Source organism: Amblyomma mixtum, chromosome 8, assembly GCF_055824585.1.
Source record: "Amblyomma mixtum isolate Tamu chromosome 8, ASM5582458v1, whole genome shotgun sequence".
Lineage (NCBI taxonomy): Eukaryota > Metazoa > Arthropoda > Arachnida > Ixodida > Ixodidae > Amblyomma > Amblyomma mixtum.
This window is the reverse complement of record NC_143019.1, coordinates 49389996-49410834: the sequence shown is the minus strand read 5'-3', so window position 1 is coordinate 49410834 and position 20839 is coordinate 49389996. Positions and strand designations below refer to the sequence as shown.

At 44.0% G+C, this 20839-nt stretch overlaps 1 protein-coding gene across 5 annotated transcripts in view; it reads right to left on the bottom strand.

Annotated features, from left to right (window-relative positions):
* Nucleotides 1–5003: 5003 nt before the first annotated feature.
* The window catches only part of gek (serine/threonine-protein kinase gek), a 139574-nt gene continuing 123738 nt past the window's right edge, over nt 5004–20839 (bottom strand). For 4 of the 5 annotated variants that reach the window (XM_089557255.1, XM_089557257.1, XM_089557258.1 and 1 more), the window contains 13 exons: nt 20029–20101; nt 19873–19935; nt 17293–17373; nt 16368–16531; nt 15602–15767; nt 13925–14029; nt 13758–13838; nt 12905–13002; nt 10500–10765; nt 9495–9594; nt 8976–9039; nt 8408–8550; nt 5004–5267 (listed from right to left, as the gene is read on the bottom strand). In XM_089557255.1, coding sequence (XP_089413381.1) covers nt 5118–5267; nt 8408–8550; nt 8976–9039; nt 9495–9594; nt 10500–10765; nt 12905–13002; nt 13758–13838; nt 13925–14029; nt 15602–15767; nt 16368–16531; nt 17293–17373; nt 19873–19935; nt 20029–20101 — 1554 coding nt within the window. In that variant the 3' untranslated portion in view covers nt 5004–5117. The remainder of the gene's footprint in view (nt 5268–8407; nt 8551–8975; nt 9040–9494; nt 9595–10499; nt 10766–12904; nt 13003–13757; nt 13839–13924; nt 14030–15601; nt 15768–16367; nt 16532–17292; nt 17374–19872; nt 19936–20028; nt 20102–20839) is intronic. The other variant, XM_089557256.1, reaches the window with a different exon arrangement.

Here is a 20839-nt window from a genome sequence, read left to right as displayed (position 1 = left end):
TTGATCTGCCAACTATTATCCCATAAAACTGTGGTCTGTTTTGCAAATTTTCTTCCAGTTTCATGTCCAAGTACAAATTGCAAAGTGAAGCATGTGTATATCCCTGAAAACTGGAACAATCTGCTCTTAATACAGTACACATTTTTTTTTTTCTTTTCACCTAAAGCTCGCCACTACAACTTCTTGCAAATTACATTCGGATCCAAGAATTATGGCTACGCTATGAGTGCAACTAGCGACAACCGCAAAAGCAAATATTCAACAGTTTCATGCTCTACAGTGGCAGTATTTCGAGAAAGAGCAAACGTTGCGAGGTTAGGATGTTCGAAAAACTACAGGCATGAAAAAAAATGTGGATACCTTTCCCGTTTTGGCAACAAGCATATGTGGCAGCAAATGATTGTACTCTACAGACTGAGCGCAGTAGGCAGAGAGAGGAAATCAAAACACGCCCTTGTCCCTGACAGACTGCACAAGAAGACGGCATTCGAGTGCCGTTAACAAAACAACTCTACAATCGTTGCGCCACGATGAATGGAGTTCGAAGGGAGAGCTTTCGTTTTAACAATGCTGGTTATGCAATCAAAGATTAGAACAGCCCTTTTCCCATTTTTAAAATTAGAAGATTCACATTACTCCTGCAAATGCTACATCTTCTCAACTCCAAAGTTACTCTTCTCTGTTGTAAAAAAAATTCAGTGTGTTGCAGTAAAGTGTCCTGTGAATGAAGCATGGCACAGAACAAAGCTTAACCACGATAATCCTGTCGTCCTGGGAACAATACCAGTTTCTGTTGCCAGTAGCTGTCACCCAAACAAAAATGCAAAGCACAGCAAATGCCGTGCATAAGCTTTCGGTAGAAGTTCATGCCACATCGGTCGAGCCATCTCTGATCTGTCTTTCCCTTTACAAATTCATTGCTTCAGCAAGTAAAGGCTATAATAGAATAGAACAAATGATTCCACACCATAAGCCTGCTGCTTCATTTTCAAACTCTGATAAAACTGTTTATGCTTCATAAAGAGCACACTCATTGCTTCTTGTGCTGCTTTTTGATCAGTGCATGGCAACACGTCAAGCTATAGTAGGATACAGCTTAAAAAAGCAGTTTGTAAAACTGGGCCGCGGTCCGCGGCACCCCGTGTTACCCCGCTGGCCAATCGCACCAGTAAATGAATTTAGCTTTTTAAGGGGGGACACTGGTCTTGAAAAGAAAATTTTATTAATTTAGTCATAGTTATGAAATTTTCAGTGCACATGTATTTTTGTGCGCTGATTCTAGATATGTCATTTAATTTCATGTAAAACAATTCCTTGAGCACTTATGCACTTTTTATGCTAGTATTTTGCGGAGAGTTTTGAAGAAAATTTGCTGCAGGAAACTCGCTGAAATGCATGCCATTGGCTTCTCTTGAGACCAAGGAATACAATAAGGGTAAAATTATCATCCTGGCTCTCATAGAACTTGAGTTATAGCGTACTGAAGCTGCCACTTCAGAAACAGGAATACACACTTTCCTTCTCATTTCTGAAGCGACAACTTCAAAACTCTATAACTTAAGTTCTATGATAGGCAGGAAGACAATTTCACCCTTATTGTATTCCTTGGTGTCAAGAGAACCCAATGGCATACATTTCAGCGAGTTTCCCGTAGCAAATTTTCTTCAAAACTCTCCGCAAAATAGTAGCATAAAAAGTTACATAAGTGCTCAGGAAATTGTCTTACATGAAATTAAATGACATATTTAGAACCAGCACACAAAAATACATATTCCCTGAAGATTTTGTAACTGTGACTTCATTAATAAATTTTTTTTTTCAAGACCAGTGTTCCCCCTTAACTCTTTCGCTACCGCGCCATAGGCCATCGATCGTATATGATCGATTCAAATCGCCCACGCAAAAAAGCTCATTTTGGAGAGTCGTGAACGTGCTCTGCCATCTAGCTAGCAAGCTCAACAACTGCTCTTTGGATTGTAGCCTTGGTTTCAGTGTTTTGACATGAGGGGGCGCCGTGAAAAATAAAACTTTGAACGGCCGCAGCAGCGTCAGCCGGAGAAAATGGCGTCCGCGTTGCCGCGCGCTCCTCGAAAACGAAAGCTGACACCGAGTACGTCGGCCGGTTTCGGTTTCGTTTTTTGCGGCGAAAGCAGCGGTTATTAGTCGGGCAACAATGTACAAACGTTGGATTTCGGTTTCAACAGCGAGACTTCGCCTCGGGAGCCTGGAACGTGAGCGCGCACTTGCATGTAAGTTCTGTTTTCGTTCGCTGTGGGTTTTCTGCGGTTCATACGGTTTGTAATTGATGAGAGTGGTTTATTTTTGTGCTTCAGGGTCTTGACAACGTATGGCGAAGGCAGTTTGCCAAATGCTCAAGGTCGCGTCGCGTTTTTCAACCAAGACGACAGCTAGGTGCCCATATCGGCACATCGCTGCGGAGCGGCGCTCGGAGATTAGCTCGACTTCTCGACTTTTTTTTGATGCTCTTCACGGCGGAAATGATGAAGACCGTGTGCGGAAACACTAATAAGTATGCATGGATGAAGATTTTCGGCAAGTTCGGCATGACGGCTCATGGGAAGACATGAATCTGTTGGAGATGCTGATGTTCATTGGAATCATCATATACAATGGAATTGTTGACCTGCCGCGACTTTATTTCTACTGAAATACCAGAATAATCTATTCTGGCCCTCTGCCATCAAAAATCATTTCTCAAAATTGGAATTTCGCTTTTTTGTTTTGTTTGTTTTTTTTGCACGTAACGGACCCAGATGATTCAGTGGCGGCAGCATCTATTGGCAAGACTTGGAAAGTGTCCTGGCTTTCGAACCACATCGCTAAAACTTATTTCATTGATTCTGATGTTTTAGAGCTTGCCTAAAATGCCAAATTTTATCAGCTGGCTATCAGGGAGCAGCTCATTCAAGAAATCTTCGGGCATGATGAGGGAAATGAAGTTCACGCCCCCAATCCTCCCATAGAATCCATTCAACACCAACCGAAAAAAATTAAAAAAAGAAGAAACTGCAAGCTCGGCTATCAGAGAACAAGGGAGGAACAAAAATAAAACCTTATGTGAAGCACCTGTCAGTCTACCTCTGCTTCACATCTTCACCCCTGATTGCTCTTCACAGTGGCACCACAGTCAGGACCCCTGACTTGACAGGCCATGGAAAGTGCAGTAAATTTTTCTCATAGCTGAAACTGTGAATAATGACAGCTATAAACATGTCCAACAGTTTGTATATTCCAGTTTTCCTCTAATCAAGATCTGGCTTAGTGCAGCCGGTAATTTTTGTTTTTGCTATATACTTTTTTTTGTGTTTTTAGCAAATTTCACAAATAAATGTTTATTTACTTTCGCACACACAACTCTTCTGTTTGTTTCATTCAGAAGTGTAACTAATAAGCTACAATTTCATGCATTGCAATATGTGCTGGGTGTATTAGTTCTTGTGAAAAAAAGTTTTCTTTCCGTACACTCCAAATCGTCCATTTTTCTGCGGTAGCGAAAGAGTTAAGCACTGGACTACTTTTTCATCTTGAAGGAATTCTGTGTGCTGAGGATGACTGCGGGCGGAGCTTCGCTGCAGACTTAAGTTGTATCCGACTACAGAAGTCTTTTTTTTTTTTCACAGTGACTGCTTCAGCGAAACATATCTCTAACAAGTTAAAAAAAAAACACGAAAGACAAGTTGCCAATGGAGCAACTAAATACCCGTCTCAAGTACGCATAAGCAGTCGCACACGGAACACGAAGGCGTGCCACGAGGTGCAACATAACGGGCACGAAACCGTTGCCTTTGCATTCCCAGCCATTGGTATGCCACACATGCTACCGAGCTCTGCTTCCCACAGCATGGCCAGATGTATTACACACGCCATGGGGCAGCCTATAAATGTGGCTTGAACATTAACATGGCCAAGGTATTTTCTATGCGCCACTTTACAGGCAGCCAGCAATGCTCAGGTCATCCGAGGTCGGTACGAATGACTAGGAGAGCAAGTGAACCCCGGTTCAGAACTGATTCACCTTTTGCCGATGTCGTCAAACAAAAAATAATTATAATAATTTCTGCTTTTTCACATAAACTCTGCAGATAGATAGAAGCAGAAGAGAAATGCCATCATATATTTTTAGAGCTAGAATATGCTAATAAAGGCTCTATACACTGATGCCACCAACAGAGGAACTTAATAAAGACAGGCTGCACTTTGAGTGCGCACAGTAATGCACGCACCACGGGTGCCAAGTTCATTTATACAGAAAAAAAATGTTGCCCAGGCAAGGTGCGTGGTAATACGTTCCAACTCTGAATCGGATGAGAAACCTCTGCTTTACACAGCAGTGCAAACGCAATCCTGAAAGACTTAGTAGGGTTTCCCTGTAGCGTGGGCACGTCACCGTCGGTGCTAGCAACATTTCCAAATCCTGAAAGAACCAAATCTTCCAGTAACGATCACATACTTAAAACAGGCAAGATGCTCGCGTCGAGCCGCTGAAGAAAGCGCGCCTCATCTCTTAGCCACACGACCCTCCACACCGACATCTCGGCCAGTGTGACGGTCCGCGTGACTTTCCTGAATGTGAATACTACTTGTGACACAAGGCACTCAGCGCTGTGAGACAACGCCGAGCTTCAATCACACACTTGTGCGTCTGTGACGCATGTCAGCTTTTCAGCTCCAAGTGGGCTTGTCCAAGAACAATGCGAAATTGTTCGCTAGCCACACCAAGTCCAGTTTGGTAGTTGCTATGAGCACCACTAGGTGGAGTGAGTGTTCAGTCCTGCCAGCAACTGTCTGTCAAATGCGGCCAACACCTTTTCACATATGGCTGGGCCAGTCGTGACACACACACAGAGCCCTGCACCTGGGTGCGCATAATTGCTGAGCAACGACAGACCTCAGTGACTGTCACCTGCCGAGTTTTGTCACCTGAGCAAAAACAGAAGAAAAAAATTAAAGATCTCCAGCTGAACCTTCCAATTTCTCTCTTGTTTTTCCTCGCCATCAACTGGCTCGTGGGCATCCACATTACAGCGGAAATGGAACCAACAAAAGACGCAGACAGCAACGAAGTCGGCTGAACAATGATGACCACAGCAGGAACCTTAGCTCTGGGACTCGTAGCTTGAGGAGAACTGCTCGCGCGCATCTTCCAGTCCCAGGCCCAGGTCGACGGGGCTGGGGGGGCTACTCAGGTTGGAGCTGTTGTTGGACGCGATCGAGTGGCGTGGGCTTGCCTGCTGTCCCCTCGAGTCCTGTCGTGATCGGACATTTGGAACGAGAAGAAATAAGTAACACATACAGTGAGACCATAAAGAATGCTGGCCTACATCGCAGCCAACAAAAGTGCTCCCATGCTCCCATGCCACAAATTTGCAGCTCCTTTTCTCCTTGTTTTTCCTTCGTGTTACGCCAATGATGCTGCAGAACTGGAATATGTGCCCTTAACAGCTATCGCTGAAGAACATGGAGCAACGAACTGCTCATCCACAGCTACATGCTCATGCACCCGTTCAACTTTTGCACAATTTCTTCATGCTACTTTTGTGACGAAACCATGCATTATCATCACTGTGACTGATATTAGCATTGTACTGCTATTGTGTCCACTATATCATTAAAACAAAAAAATCTACTGCACATCAATGCAACGTATGAAAACTTTGCCTCAGCAGCTGTGCATAATGTGTGCACACTGACAATGGACAGAACTGCTGAGTGCTGAATATATGCACCAGATCACACATCACAGGAACGCTTGCATGTCAGTTAGTGACAGCTGCTCCGGTGTGCCACTCATTTGTGGTGGTTTCATGTGAGCTGTCTGAGTGACAGCTGTATACAGTAAAAGCTCATTAAATCGAACTTCAAGGGACCGGTTAAAATTCTTGGATTACCATCGAACGACCCCGAAATGACTCGCCAAGAACCGGTTGCATCATGATAAATTTATTTGACCAGACTAGGGAATGGATGGTCTCCTGCTTTTGGGACGAGAAAAGTGCAATGACAACTGGAAGGATGGAAGTGAGCATGGTAGAAGCGAGGGAATTGCGCAGCACAGTCAATCAGCGTCTGAAACAACGAACAGCTGGACTAAGTTGGCTGGCTGATGCGCGGGCTAGCTAGCACGAAGCTCAGAAAAGCGAAACCGAAACTAAGCAGTTGTCCCATTACCACAGACAAGCCCGCCCGTCTATCATCATGCTTGCTGTTGCGCGCATGTCTGAGGTGCACGGGCTACTCTGAAGCATGGAACTCAATCTTTGAGCAGTGCTATTTTGATGACAGCTTGCCATGCTGGTTATGCCTGGACGTTGCGTTCTTTTGGCAGCCCGTTTGAATTAACCGGTGCAAGATTCGTAGCATCCGAATTAGCGAGCGTCCGACGTGGTAGCTTTATATGGGCTTGGGCCAGGACCACGCTGGTAGTCTGAACTACCCGAATTAGCGAATTAACTGGAGTCGAATAAACAAGCTTTTATTGTAGCCGAGGAAACACGTAACCAGAATAGTCTGCATGAATTGGTGTTTGTTGACTGACTTGTCTGCAGAGCAACAGAATTTAGTGCTATTTACAGTGTGATGTATGTTTGTTTGTTTTTTTTAAAAAGAAACAAATATGTTAGTATCAATACAGTAAACCAGTAGGCCCCAAGCATATCTGCACAAGCATTGATAACTGGTGATGCTTAACACAGTAAACATCCTCCACAAAGGAAGACACGGGATGGGGTTTTCTGTGAATATAATTAATGCACGGTGAAATTAGTCCAGAATCAGTGAAGCAACACTACTGTTATCAAACAATAACCACAGACAAGATGTCAGGCTTTTGCAGCCATTCCAGAGTTGCTACTCAGTTCTGGAGCTCTTCGGTTATGTCAGGAGAAAGAACAAACTCATCCAGTTTTCATGTGCTTTTCACACAGCAAGCACCTAGCATTCATTTTAAGGTGCAACCACATCATGCAACCACTGCAAAGCGTAACCACCGCAACCCCAGTGCAATCTCCATCAAAAGCAAGAGCAGAAGTTATGAAAGAACAAAATACTGCATGGAAAAAAAAAGATCTTTAATACATACCAACCCTTAAATTAAAGAAGAAAGCAACAGTTGTAAGTCCAGCAGTGTTAAACAGTACAAAAGCACAAATGGTATGAGCTGGCTATGCAATTTCATATGACTAAGATGTTTACATTTTCTTTTCATGCCAGGCTTTTTAAACCAGCCAGCCCAATATTCAAGCAATGATTATATCATGGCTCAATTGGTTATATCTTCACTAAACTAATTCCGTAAAAAAATTCAATTAAAAAATAAAATGTCCTTTTCTTTGGAGACATGGAAATCATAGCCCCTATAAATGTCATTTGTACATAATGCTACTCTGAAAACAAGGAGGAAACTTTTATGCTGGCATTATATTCCGCAGCACAACAGCGTCTCCTCTACACACTATAGCCTAGGCAGCGTTGCAAGGAACTACAGAGATGGAGTACAATGGCACAGCCTCTTCCTACTTGAAAGGAGGCCACAAATAATAAGTGTGTCAAAACAAAGCAACAAGTTCTTAGGCAGCCAGCAGTCAACCGCATTGACTCATGTATTGAACGTACACCCTACTTTGGCTGCATACAAGTACAAATTTTTTTTCCCCTTGCGTAATGTACATACCGCATTCGTTTGATGCGCAGTCGACTGCTGATGATAGTGAATGTTAGCAAGCGCCCTCTACTGATCCCCGAAGCAACTATGTAATACATAAAACGCCATAAAGCTGCTATGCCACAACCTATGAGCCAAACAGCCGATAACAATGCTTCGAGAGGAATCCAAGAAGCTATGGAAAGCACTGCCACATTCAAAGTTGTAGAAGCTTGCTGTGGTTGGGCTTCGCGTTCAATGCTGCGAGTTGCACTACAGTTAACTTCAGATGTGCTCTCTTCGGACTGCTAAGCAAGTTATACGTGCGGGTTTAAGACAAAAGTTGTTGACTATACTCTGGAGCACGGAAACGATGCACAAGAGTGCGATTTGTTTTATTTCAAATTGGCCAATTTTTTGGGGGATAATTTACCGCCCCATAATGAACCCACCCGCAAATCTTCAGAGATTTTTGGGGAAAGAAAATGTGTCCATTACATGAGTAAATAAGGTATAAGCACTTCTCAGTGCTTGCAATAGCCCTTCACTGAAAGTCCACTGGCCTTATTTGTGAGATTTTAATGAGCGCCTCATCCTTTCAGCAATGAAGAGAAAACCAGAGATCACATTACTTCTGTCTTATCATATATGAAGGAAATGAAGAAATTTCAATGTACATTATTTTAATTAAATGAGATAAATGGGCTTCTACATCTGTTAATTTAGCACTCGTGCCAACCGACTCACGTCATGTGTGGAGCCTTGTAGCATCGATCCATGTTCCTGCGAGGACAGAGATCCATCGGGTGATGCGGTCAGAGAGGATTTTGCTGTCCTGGGCACGGTGCCAGGAGCCAGAGGTGCTGGCCGCTTGGGCTGCAGCGGGACACCTGGGACACAACCGCGTGACCGGGGTGAGCGGGAGACCCAAAAAAAAGCACGCACAAATATAAAGCAGCAATAGAGAGCGCTGGTTTCGACACATCAGTTGAAAGAGATGCATTGTTGTTATGTCACGACAGTCTCCAACATTTTAGTCCATAAATGCCGTGAGTTCCGATAACAGTTTTTCCATTATATTTGCCACCCTCTGTTGGCTAGCCATTTACATTACAGCAAGCCTATAACAAGCGATGTATTCTTATTGTGTCTAGTTTCAAGCCAACTGTTCACACCTCGTTTGTGCATAATAAGTTGTTTTATTTACGTTTCATTCCTTGTTCTAAAATAAAAAATAGGTACGGATTAAGAAATTAATGGGGTAAATGCAAAAAAGTAATAAAAATAAAACAGACAAAAAAAAAGATGTGACAACCTGGCGGCTTCACTGACTTGACCCATGCCCGTTTCTCTTCCATGGCAGCGACTCCTTGCACAGTCTGCACAGAAAACAACAAGAGATAATGTATACCAGTTTGCTAACCTGCCACACTATATGTATTAAAATCTGCAAAAAGTAAAAACTGAGTGAGCATATGCAGTCTGATGCTGCTTTCCCCTAAATACAAAGGATGAGAATGGTTCATTAAAAATCTAGATATGGTGGAGCTAACCTCTCATCATTAACAGCTTCCATCGTCAAAGCTTCCAAAAATTTGGCACGCAGAGCCAAACATAGAATTTGCAGTTTGACTCGACACCATTTTGAAAGGAATCGAGAATGAGGAAACTAAAAAATTATTGGATGCAGCTGACCTTTCAACATATACCAAACAAATTTACATCACATAATTTTGGAAGGAAAAAAAAAACAATATTAGTTTCCCTTTTAATTTCTTTTCAGTGTATACTGACATGCTAAGCATTTTATATAATGAGCACAGGAATTCCTCACCGTAGGGAGATCAATGAGTTTCTGCAGCTCACTAGGACCCATGTGCTGGATGTGGTTGAAATTAGATGGTGCAGAGATCATCCTCGATCGTCGGTCGCCACTGTGAAAGAGACAAGCAAGATTGACGATCGCTGTCACATGCAAAGCGAAACTAAATACTATGACAAACTGTTAAGAAGAAATGATACCGAAGAAACCTGGGAGGCAAGCAAGCTTTAAGATGCTTTGAAATACTGTTATGAGCCATCACCTTTGCTCCTTTCAAACACTTGATGTCATTTGTGGCTTCTGACGCATCAGAAAAGAACAACTTCTGCTGGCGTCAGTGAAAGATAAGAACACTGTTACCTGCAGTTTTCTTTTTTCTGCTATTTGTGGGTGGAAACAACACAAAAAGAAGAGTGCGCACATAGAAAAACAGCACTGAAGTGAAAGATGTATATTACACAGATGCAAATGAAAATGACGAAAATGATGCATGATTGGCCAGGCATCACAGGCACTGCATGTTCCTTGTTGTGTTGAGCTTGCTCCCTGCATGCCCACTTAAAAAAGTTCAATTGGAAGTGGTCAAAACACAACCGGAACCAACGTGAACCTTCCAAATGCTTTCCAGTTGGTTCCAAGTGTGTTTCAGCCACTTCGAATTCTAGCATGCATATTAACTAGAATAGGAACGAATGCCTTAGCGAAAAAATTTCGAGGGGACACTTTACGTGATCTCAAGTGCGATGAGGCGAAGGCCTTTCCTGCAATGCTCTCCAGCGTCCTTATGCTACACGAGAACTGCACATGCGTTGGCAGGAAGTCGGGGTAGCACAGTGGTTAGCGTGCTCGGATGGGTGGCGCCATCTGTTGTAAACTCCACAAATCACAAACGCTTTATGTAACGGACGGAGGGACAGAGTTATGGCTGCGAGTATGAGCCTTTAAAGGCTTTCACCTTAAAACAGATGTCTCAACACAAGGCATCACGGAGCTGGCTCACAGTGAATGCACACCCACCCCTTCTGCTTCTCGGCTTCGCGCACCGAGAACCTCCGCCTGGCCCGTGTCACCAGAGCAGCAGCCATGGAGGAGGTGGACCCCCGGAGGGAAGGAGCCACGTGGGTCATGCCTCCGCTCATGCCCGTTCGGTGGGAACCGGGCTCCGCTGGGCCACAGATGCGAACCGCCTGCTCTCTCCGGTGTATCGGGTGCATGTATATCACATGTGGCGCCTCCGTGGCAAGCGTGAAGCACACCTGCCCATCACGGCACAGGGGCTTGGTCTGGAAAGAGTGACAGGGATGAGATGCATGAGGTGCCACACCCCTGCTGCCAATATGAGCACTACACCAGAGCAATCGAGAATGGTCTGATTTGGACCAGCAGTCTTCCCAAACACAAATCCATCAGTTCAAGTCCAGTTTCATTGTGCACTATACAAGTGACGATGCACACTAGACCTCTGAAGGTGATTACTTGTGAGATAAGCAAAAGTTGTAAAGAAAGAACTTTATTCATGTTTTCAGTGTGAATGAATGAATCTAGTTTAACATGACCTTTTCATTGCACCCTAAATTCTGAAAGACCCACTGCAAGCACAGGTCTAACCACTTTGAACTTTAGCACAAGCATGCAAAGGTAACAAAATGGAGCATCTGTCTTTGTCACCCACTGCAATCTGAATACGAGGTGCGTTAGAAAAGTAATGAGACTAGCAACACTGTGCGGGAACCGACAGCGCTGCTGACGCCCCCTTCATACAGCAGTTAGGCTGGATCGTGCCCTTGACTCAGCACCAGTTCGAACTTGCTGCAGTTGCTATACGATTGTTGGGACCGTCTAAAGAGAAGTTGCGTCTGCCATGTGCGCTATGGATATGGACCGGCAAAAGCATGAGCAACGCTGCGCCATTAAATTTTGTGTGAAACTTGGCGAAACCGCTCCTGTGACCTATGAAAAGTTGAAAAAGGCTTATGGAGAACATTTACTATCCAGGGCACAAGTGTTCAGATGGCACAAGTGCTTTTTAGCAGGCCGAGAAGAAGTGGATGACGAAGCTCGTGCGGGATGACCGCCAACCTCAAGAACGGATGACAATGTGAAAAGAGTGAAGTCTCTTGTAAAGACAGATCGTCGACTCACGGTGAGAATGATGAGTCAGGAGTTGAATTTGAACGTTTTTACCGTCTATCAAATCTTAACACAGGATTTGGGTATGCGGAAAGTGCGCGAAGATGGTTCCAAAGAACCTCACCACTGAGGAGAAGAACAACAGAAAAGATGTGTGTGTGTCTTGATCTTTTGGAGTGTCTAGAGAGGGAGCCAGAATTCTTCAATCGTGTTATAACACGTGACGAATCGTGGATTTTTGATTATGATCACGACACAAAACGCCAAAGTCAGGAGTGGCACACCACAGACTCTCCCTGTCCAAGGAAAGCGAGAATGAGCAAATCTAAAATTAAATCGATGCTCATTTGTTTTTTTGACAGTCGGGGGATCGTCCACAAGGAATTTGTGCCTCCAGGACAAACTCTCAATCAAACTTTTTATCGTGAAGTTTTTGAAAGACTCAAGAAACGGGTTGCACGTGTGCGACCAGGCGTTGCACAGACATGGATGCTTCACCACGACAATGCACCCTGTCACACGGCAATGTCCATTAATGATTTTTTGGGAAGAAACAGTATCCCTGTGGTTCCTCAGCCCCCCTATTCACCGGATCTCAGTCTCTGTGACTTTTTTTATTTCCACGGCTCAAAACCCACTTGAAAGGCCGTCACTTTGGTGCTCTGGATAACATCCAGAAGAGTGTAACAGATGAGCTGAAACGTATTCCAGCAGAAGCCTTCCAGAACTGCTATGAAGATTGGAAACAACGTCTCCGTCACTGTGTAAATGCAGAAGGGTGCTATTTTGAAGGGGATAACCTTGATGTGCAAAAAGAATAAAATTCATGGTTACAAAAAAAATTAGTCTCATTACTTTTCTAACACACCTCGTATGTAGCGTGCACCTGTCGTTTTCGGGGCAGTTTGAATGTAGCTCTAGCAGCCGCAAATCAGAAAAGTATCTTTATTCTCGGCAGTAAACTCCTAAGCCAGCCACTACACAACTTTATTTGAATATTTCTATGCAACAATTGGGTCGTCACCACCTACTGAATGCCGAGCTGCCACCATTATTTGCAAAATGACCTGCCAATTCCCAGTGAAAAGCCAAATACATTCCAGCACAATTCTGTTATCGCTTTTGTAGACAGCCATACTGCAGCCAGAAAACTGCCCTGCAAGTTATTCACTACTCAAATATCTAAAACATACAGGGACCAACCGTGATTGGGGTTATGCAGCAGCAAAGTAAATATTAAAAAAAAGAAAAGTAAAAAATTACAGCATGAGAATGCACTATGCATGGCTTACCTTTTTCAGGTTCATCGTTTGCACCCAGTCTCCAGACGTCACCTCGAACACGTCTACGTGGGACTCCATGTACACACAGAGGTACGAGTCAAAATAACCTGCACACCACGTTGTAGCGTCAGCACGTGCAACACCAAGACCACACCAGAAAGCAATCAGGGCAACGAAAGCTGACTGATGCAGTAACACAGCACACACACAGGACTGCAGTAAGGCTAATACAAATGAAAATTTTTCAACAAACATAATTCTATTCATCAAAGATGCAAACTGCTGAGTTAACATGTACTATGTACTGAATTTGCTCGCCAGCACCTGTAGGAAAGCACCTCTTGGCTCATTTTATCCATAAGAGGACACTAAAAGCAAATGCGTGCATCGTCCATTTGCTCTTGTGAAGTTTGTCTCTGCATTATTCCACATGCATTTAGATGCATGAAAACAATGACACTATGCAGCATCTTCAACAAAATCATTTGTTTTTTCCCACAATCTGACCACCACTAACAACAACGTCCATGAAAGTGCAACAGGAACCCTGACAAGCTTATTCCAGATGGCACTTTTTGCAGTACAAGCTATAAAGTTTAGCCAATGCCAAGGGCTGCTGACTTCAAGAAATGCACTTTATCAAAGGCTCATGCAAATTCCAATGAAATCACGAGACTTTTCCCTATTTCTGCATCATATAAGCAAACAAACGCTTTGAAAAACAAACAGCCGAGACAACTAATAGTGTCCCAACATCCTGCAGTATACATACATAATCAAAATTCAGTCAAGTGTTCCTCTTGAAACCCGAGGTAAGCAAAATAAAAAAAAAAAATAGAAGGAAACAGCAACATCAACTCACTGACTGACAAGGGCACAGCAGAAAACATGACCTCCTTTTCACGGGTCTTCTTTCCCTGGCCGTTGACAAACACACCCAGCTCTGGTGGGATGAAAACAAGGGCAATTCAACACTGGGCAACATCAACGCCTTGAAATGAATGCGGGCGTCTCCCCGTCCATACTTACGGCTGAACACCAGCAGGTATTCGTTGTTCGGAAGCTCCACGGCCATAAAGGCGTCCATGGGATTGTGATGGAGAAAAGATAGGTTGTTGTCTGGCTGGACCAAACCTGCAAGAGTGGTACGGCACAAAAACGAAAGAAAGGAGAGACACATTTGTAGAAGAATATTTATTACATGCACTGTAATGCTCTCCAAAGCTATGAGGCTGTAACGATTTCTAGTCAATTTAAAGGAGTGAGAAAATGGCTACTTGGCTTTTTTAACTAGGCAGTACAAGACAATTGACAGCATTTAGCCAAGAAGTAAGATAGCTGTTCAACAACTGAAGTATGGCGTTTTCGGTGAGAAAATCATCACATCGGCACTTTCACTGAGAGAGCATGTGCTCATAATAAAGCTGCCTATTCTAGCACTCCTTGAGTTGACAGAGAAAGAAAAAAAAAAAGAAAGAAGCAAGCACACTTTAAATACTAACTGACAATTTCTTCCCTCCCTTTCAGTGTTCACAGCTGAGTTCAGCAGCTTTAAAATTCCACCAAAACAACACACAAGTGACAGCGAGTTCCTGAGGATGAGGAGCTGGAACATCCTCGGTCATCAATGAAAGAAGTAATTACTCATTAGCATCCATCTCAGCAAAGCTGTACAGTCAAAAAGGGAAGCTATACAGTATTTCCAGAAACTTCCGGGGTTGAAGAGTAACTTGTAGTAGTACAGGGTACAGGCGTGGGACCTTCCCCCTGTCCAGAGCCCGTCTTTTTGTTCGTTCATCATTGGCTTCATAGTATTACCATTCTAAAAGCGCAGGTGTACAGGCACTGGCAATATGATAAGGAAGGTTTAGTCTGCATTCAGGAACCAAATTTACATTTATTTCTGCACCAAACCTGAATAGGCACTCGATCCAGACAAAAACTGTTTGAAAAAGAAAAACGGTGTGTTACTCACTCACACTGAGATCGAAGAGATTGGTTGCGTGTTAATAATCTTCCTGTCCATATGGCCTATGTCTGTCTGAAAGGGCTGTTTATCTACTCCTCATCTCATTTTCCCGCCAGAGAGATGAAGCAACTGCAGCCTAACTCTGCTACTCCGAGGTCATTAACAATGCATTTTACAAATAGGTATAGCTTTCAGGATGTGAACTTACATCCAAATAAATAAAAAAAAAATGAAAATAAAAACTAACAATTACAACAGACGAATCTTCTATGTTTAGTTGTGCATCTGCTCATATATCACCCATCCCCTCTTATCGATCTACAAGAACTGCTTGCACAGCTAAACGTACACAACGAATCTTCTATGTTTAGTTGTGCATCTGCTCATATATCACCCATCCCCTCTTATCGATCTACAAGAACTGCTTGCACAGCTAAACGTACACAACGAATCTTCTATGTTTAGTTGTGCATCTGCTCATATATCACCCATCCCCTCTTATCGATCTACAAGAACTGCTTGCACAGCTAAACGTACACAACGAATCTTCTATGTTTAGTTGTGCATCTGCTCATATATCACCCATCTCCTCTTATCGATCTACAAGAACTGCTTGCACAGCTAAACGTACACAACGCACTGTGCCCCTGCTCTTTGCTTGATAAACATTTTCACACTCCCGATGCAAGAAGTAAACGGCAGTCAAAGGACAGACACCAGCCAGCACAGACACTCACAGACTGGCTCCGCAGTGCCCTGCAGACTGTACAGGTAGAACAGGGAAGGCAGGCCCACACAGAGCCGGTCCTGCCACACGTCCAGACACTGGGCCACACCGGGGACGCTGATCACCTGCCGGCCACCATGGCGGCTCTTGGTCCGGTTCACCTGGTGCACCAGGACCTGCGAGCACAGGGACAAGGTCAGTTATTCACCGGATGTTCCCGCACATCATAACTGGCTACTTCAACCTTCACTTTTGATATCAAGGTAACCGAAAAACATAGCTGACACGAGGATGATACGAATTTGTAATATACTCCTCGGCTGGATTACACTGCATACAATGCGCATAATTTCATGCTGTTTTGAACGCTCTCCCTAGCCATTAAGGATTATAAGTGCGAACAGCAACCACACCCTCAAGCAATAAGCGCTGCCCGCACATTGCCAATGCTTCAATCGCCAGTTGCACAGTTTGCACCGCAAGCAGTGAGCAGTGGTGCATGGCCCACTAATTGGCAACCACACACTTGCCAGACGCGTGGTAGGCATCACGATTAGTGAGTGGCGGCACGAGGTTGTAAACAAATTCCATCAGCCTTTAACAGTTCTGGGTGAATGCATTTCCCGTGCTCCTGCGCAAGAATTTTCTAGAATATTCGCTTTGAACCAAAAAAAAAAAAAAAACACTATTCACACAAGCTTAGTAGGCTCATAACAGGGGGACCTTAGAATAAAACAACCCACGTAACCTTGGGAGAGGGTGGCAGGCAAAGTTACCTGTTTCTTGACGGCAACGCAGAAGTAGTAGGTGGGCGTGCCACCATGGTCCATATGGGTGGTGCAAAAGGTGGTGCACCCCTTGGTGTCGGCCACCTTGATCCAGTCTACATCGTGGCCATCGAGAGCACCCACAGGAATCAGGCGTAGGTGGCGCTGCTTGCCTGCACAAACCGCACACACATGTCCGCCATTGGGGGTCGCACTATCGAATCACTCGGGATGCCGCTCTATGCACTGGCACAGCCACAAATGCAACAGCACACAACACTGCATGCAAGTTGTCATTGCTGCTGTCATGCCAGCGCTGACCAATGGGTACGTGCAATGCGCACGGATGCAGCTTCACAAGAATGAGAAATGTTTAGAAAAACGGATCACCCGAGCTTTACAACTCTGGAAATTCAATGCAACTGACCTCGTAAAAAAAAATAAAAATAAAAGCTCAGAAAGAAAAAAAACGAGATGTTCCAAACAGCAAAAAAAATGTGCGTGAACGAACTTCTCCCGCTTCAACAAACATTTCTCGCGCTTTGCTCATTTTTCGGTGACGTGAATATTGGGTAACACAAATATTTTTCGCGACCCGGAGAGAATCACATCACCGCGGTTTCTTTCCTATATATAACTATGCAACCATGCATGAGTGTTCAGCGAAGTCGGATAAGCGTTCCTCGTCTACGACAGTCAGTGATACACTGAGCACACCTCCATTAGAAAACAGTTTCTGCTTTAAGCCCATTCCAGGCGATGAGAAACACCAAAAAAGCTGTTGCTTCAGTCGCATGTTGTATACATGTGAAGCCTTTTGCTTAGTGTCCATGTTACAGCAAGGAAAGCGAACTCCACCAGCAACTTTCTTTTTTTCCCACCAAGGAGGACTGCATAGTCAGGGCAGGCTACAGAAATGACTTCATGCACTCACCTGCTATTGCAATGAGCAGCTGCTCCTCTGGAATGTATTCAAGTTGGGCAATCCTCTTGCCATCCCCAATGCGGGCTATTTCTGGGGGAGTAGACAAGCGAGTTGTGCACACACATTTAGAAAACGAAATTACCAAGAACCATATTGTGAGCGTCTGCTTGAGACTGCCGAAAAAGCCAGCCAATCAATGCAGAAAAGCCTAAAAAACAACCTAACGTGCTCTTCAAAACATAGTGCACTATCAGCTGCCAAAAGATACATAAGGTATGTTACAAAACAACTTACTGTGAAAGCTAACCCTTAGAAATTTAGACAAGTATACTGCTACACCAAGAGGTGAATGGATAATTGCAGGAATCAGTATGTACGTACATGGTGTACATATTACAGTATAAGTGCAGAGTTCAACAGTTCTAAGACACTCAGAAACTAAAGGTTAATTTATTCACTTTAATCAGATGACAAGTCTAATTTCGAAATAGAGTGATGGTTTATGGTTTATGGTTTATGGGGTTTAACGTCCCAAAGCGACTAAGGCTATGAGAGACGCCGTAGTGGAGGGCTCCGGAAATTTCGACCACCTGGGGTTCTTTAACGTGCACTGACATCGCACAGTACACGGGCCTCTAGAATTTCTCCTCCAAAGAAATTATAGCCGCCGCGGCCGGGATTGAACCTGCGTCTTTCGGGCCAGCAGCCGAGCACCATAACCACTGAGCCACCGCGGCGGCCGAAATAGAGTGAATCCTTCCTGATATCTCTACAACTTATTAGCCACTAATGGTCAACTGCTTGAAGTCAGGAACTTTCATCCAAGGTTTTCACGAAAATGCTGATGAAGGTTCCTGCAGGCCCATGCAGGCACAGTGCCAGTTGCACTAAGGTGTAGGGTAACATCATATTAAGTATGTTGCCAGATGTCAGAGGTAAATCCAGTGAAGAATTAACACTGCCAGTGACTTGGGGGAGTGATCCATTGACTTGGCATGGATCTTCTCATAAGCGCAAGTCAGGTGAGAATGAAAGCAAGAACCTTGTCCTGCCGACAGAAGGAGGAATTTCCTCCTCAACAATCAGTCACATGCTCGCGTCGAAAAATATTTTGCTAAAAAACTAACCAAACACTTTTCAATCTCACCAGCCCACCACTAGTAGTACCTCTTTCCGCATATCTCGCCTGCAACACAGTTTGCATTCCCTCAGTTTTTTTCTCTCTCCGTCCTTTAAGATAAGCATGTAGGCCCTGTAAAATTATTGTCACTTCTTTCATCATTAGCTTCTGTTATGAATACTTTAACAGTTATAACACTCAATTTTTTTCTTCTCCTTTCCTTCTACCTCACTGAATGCTCATAGTATACAGGGTCTGTTCTGAAAGTAGTAGGACTAATTTTTTCCTGGGCGAACGGGCGGACGAGAGGTGGTCTGCGCGTGCAGGATCGTTGAAGGGGGATATTGGGAATGCTGGGGAAAATCGGCAGTCGGCTCTCGGCCGTTGAAAAGAGGAGGTCGCTTGTACTGTGAACCCCTGTCGAAACGTCTCGTCACGCAGAATCATCGAGCGTTTACTGGATCAGCGATATGCGATTAAATTTTGAGTAAATCTTGGTAAAACGGGCAAAGAGACTCACAACATGACTAAGGAGGCCTACAGTGAGGCTTCCATGGGTAGATCAAGTGTTTTTTGAGTGGCACAAGCTGTTCCGAGAAGGTAAGGAAAGAGTGGAGGAAGACGACCGCTCCAGACGCCCTTTGACCAGCAAGACCAACGAAAATGTGTAGCGAGTGAAACGTTTACTTAACAGTGATCGTAGAATGAGTATCAGAATGATTGCTGATGACTTGAGCATTCCTCAAACCCAAGTTTTTGAGATCGTGATAGAAAACTTATCCATGAGGAAAGCGTGCGCGAAGTTGGTGCTGGGAGTGTTGTCAGAGGAGGAAAAGGCCAACCAGTAGGATCTTCTTCATGATGTGAATGAGGACCCCGATTTTTTGCCCAGCACAAGGCGGCAACGCTGCCTCAGCCCCCCTACAGCCTCGACTTGGCCCCGCCAGACTTTTTTCTATTCCCGAGAATAAAATCGACGCTCGAGGGGAAACATCACGGATCGATACAGGTGGTTCAACAGGCTGTGACGAGGGAGCTAAACAGCATTCCGGTCCAGGCGTTCCTGGAGGCGTACGAAAACTGCGAAACTCATTGGCAGCAGCGCGTAGGTGCAGAAGGGTGCTACCTTGAAAAATTTTAATCGTTTGTACTATTTTCTTGAATATGTTTTGTTTAAAAAAATGAGTCCTACTACTTTCAGAACAGACCATGTATATATATTTTTTCCCCTCAGCAATTCCTTACCAGTGTGCCCAATGTGAAAGGGCACCTTCTCTTTCTGCAATGCCAACATTCCTTCAAGGTGGAATTAAATTGGACCAAGAGAACCTACGGTACACACACAGTTCTGTAAGTGAATGGCCACTGCTAACATGCGAGAAACAATTCTTATTCAAAGCAGCCATAACGCAACGGCAAATTCGCATAACTAAAAGTGAAGTGAGTTGTTAACAAGCACATGATCCTACCTTCCCTGTCCAAGTCCACACAGTAGAGCCCTTCTTCAGTACCCAGAGCAACTCTGTCTGGTTCTGTGGGGGGAAAAAAAAAAGACGGCCCGAGATGCAATACCACCCCTGCGCGCCACGCACTAATGCTTCTGTCACTGGAAGCATGCCACTCACCTATCACAGCTGCTGATAAGGCATTCTTGATAATCACAACAGTGCTATCTAGGATTTCCTTCGCCTGGAATACCTGCACAGCGTGTCCGTAACAGTGTCACAACATGATTGCGCTGACTGCAAATATACTGCACTAAGCAGAACCGCACAAAGAAAAAAGCCATAATCATTGTTTAATTTAATTCATTTAAGCCTTGAAGAAACCCTGCAATGAATTCGATGGTCATATTCTAGTCAATATCTTCGGTGTTAACGAAGCAAGCTTAAAAGTTTTTGCGGTAAATGATGGGTGATGAAATACCAACCAATCATGCGCTTTTCCTAACTTCAGAATGTAAAGCAGGGGCAAGAACAATATGTGGAAACATATCTATACCAGTTCATGAACAAAAAAGCAAAAGAACGAAACAAAGCGTAATTCAGAAACAGCCATAAAATCGATTTCTAGTAAGAAAAGAAAAAAAAACTGGATCAAGTTGTCCCCAGTGTCTCTCTCTAAGACACTGACATGTGATCACTTGCGGTTGATCACATGTCACATGTCGATCACATGTCACATGTGATGTTGATCACATGTCACATGTGATGTTGATCACATGTCGAATCACTTGATCACTTGGCGGTTGTGTCAGAAAAAAAATGCCATTTACATGAGGATAACTACACTGCACAAAGCATAATTCAGAAACAGCCATAAAATCGATTTCTAGTAAGAAAAAAAAAAACTGGATCAAGTTGTCCCCAGTGTCTCTAAGACGCTGACATGTGATCACTTGCGGTTGATCACATGTCACATGTCGATCACATGTCA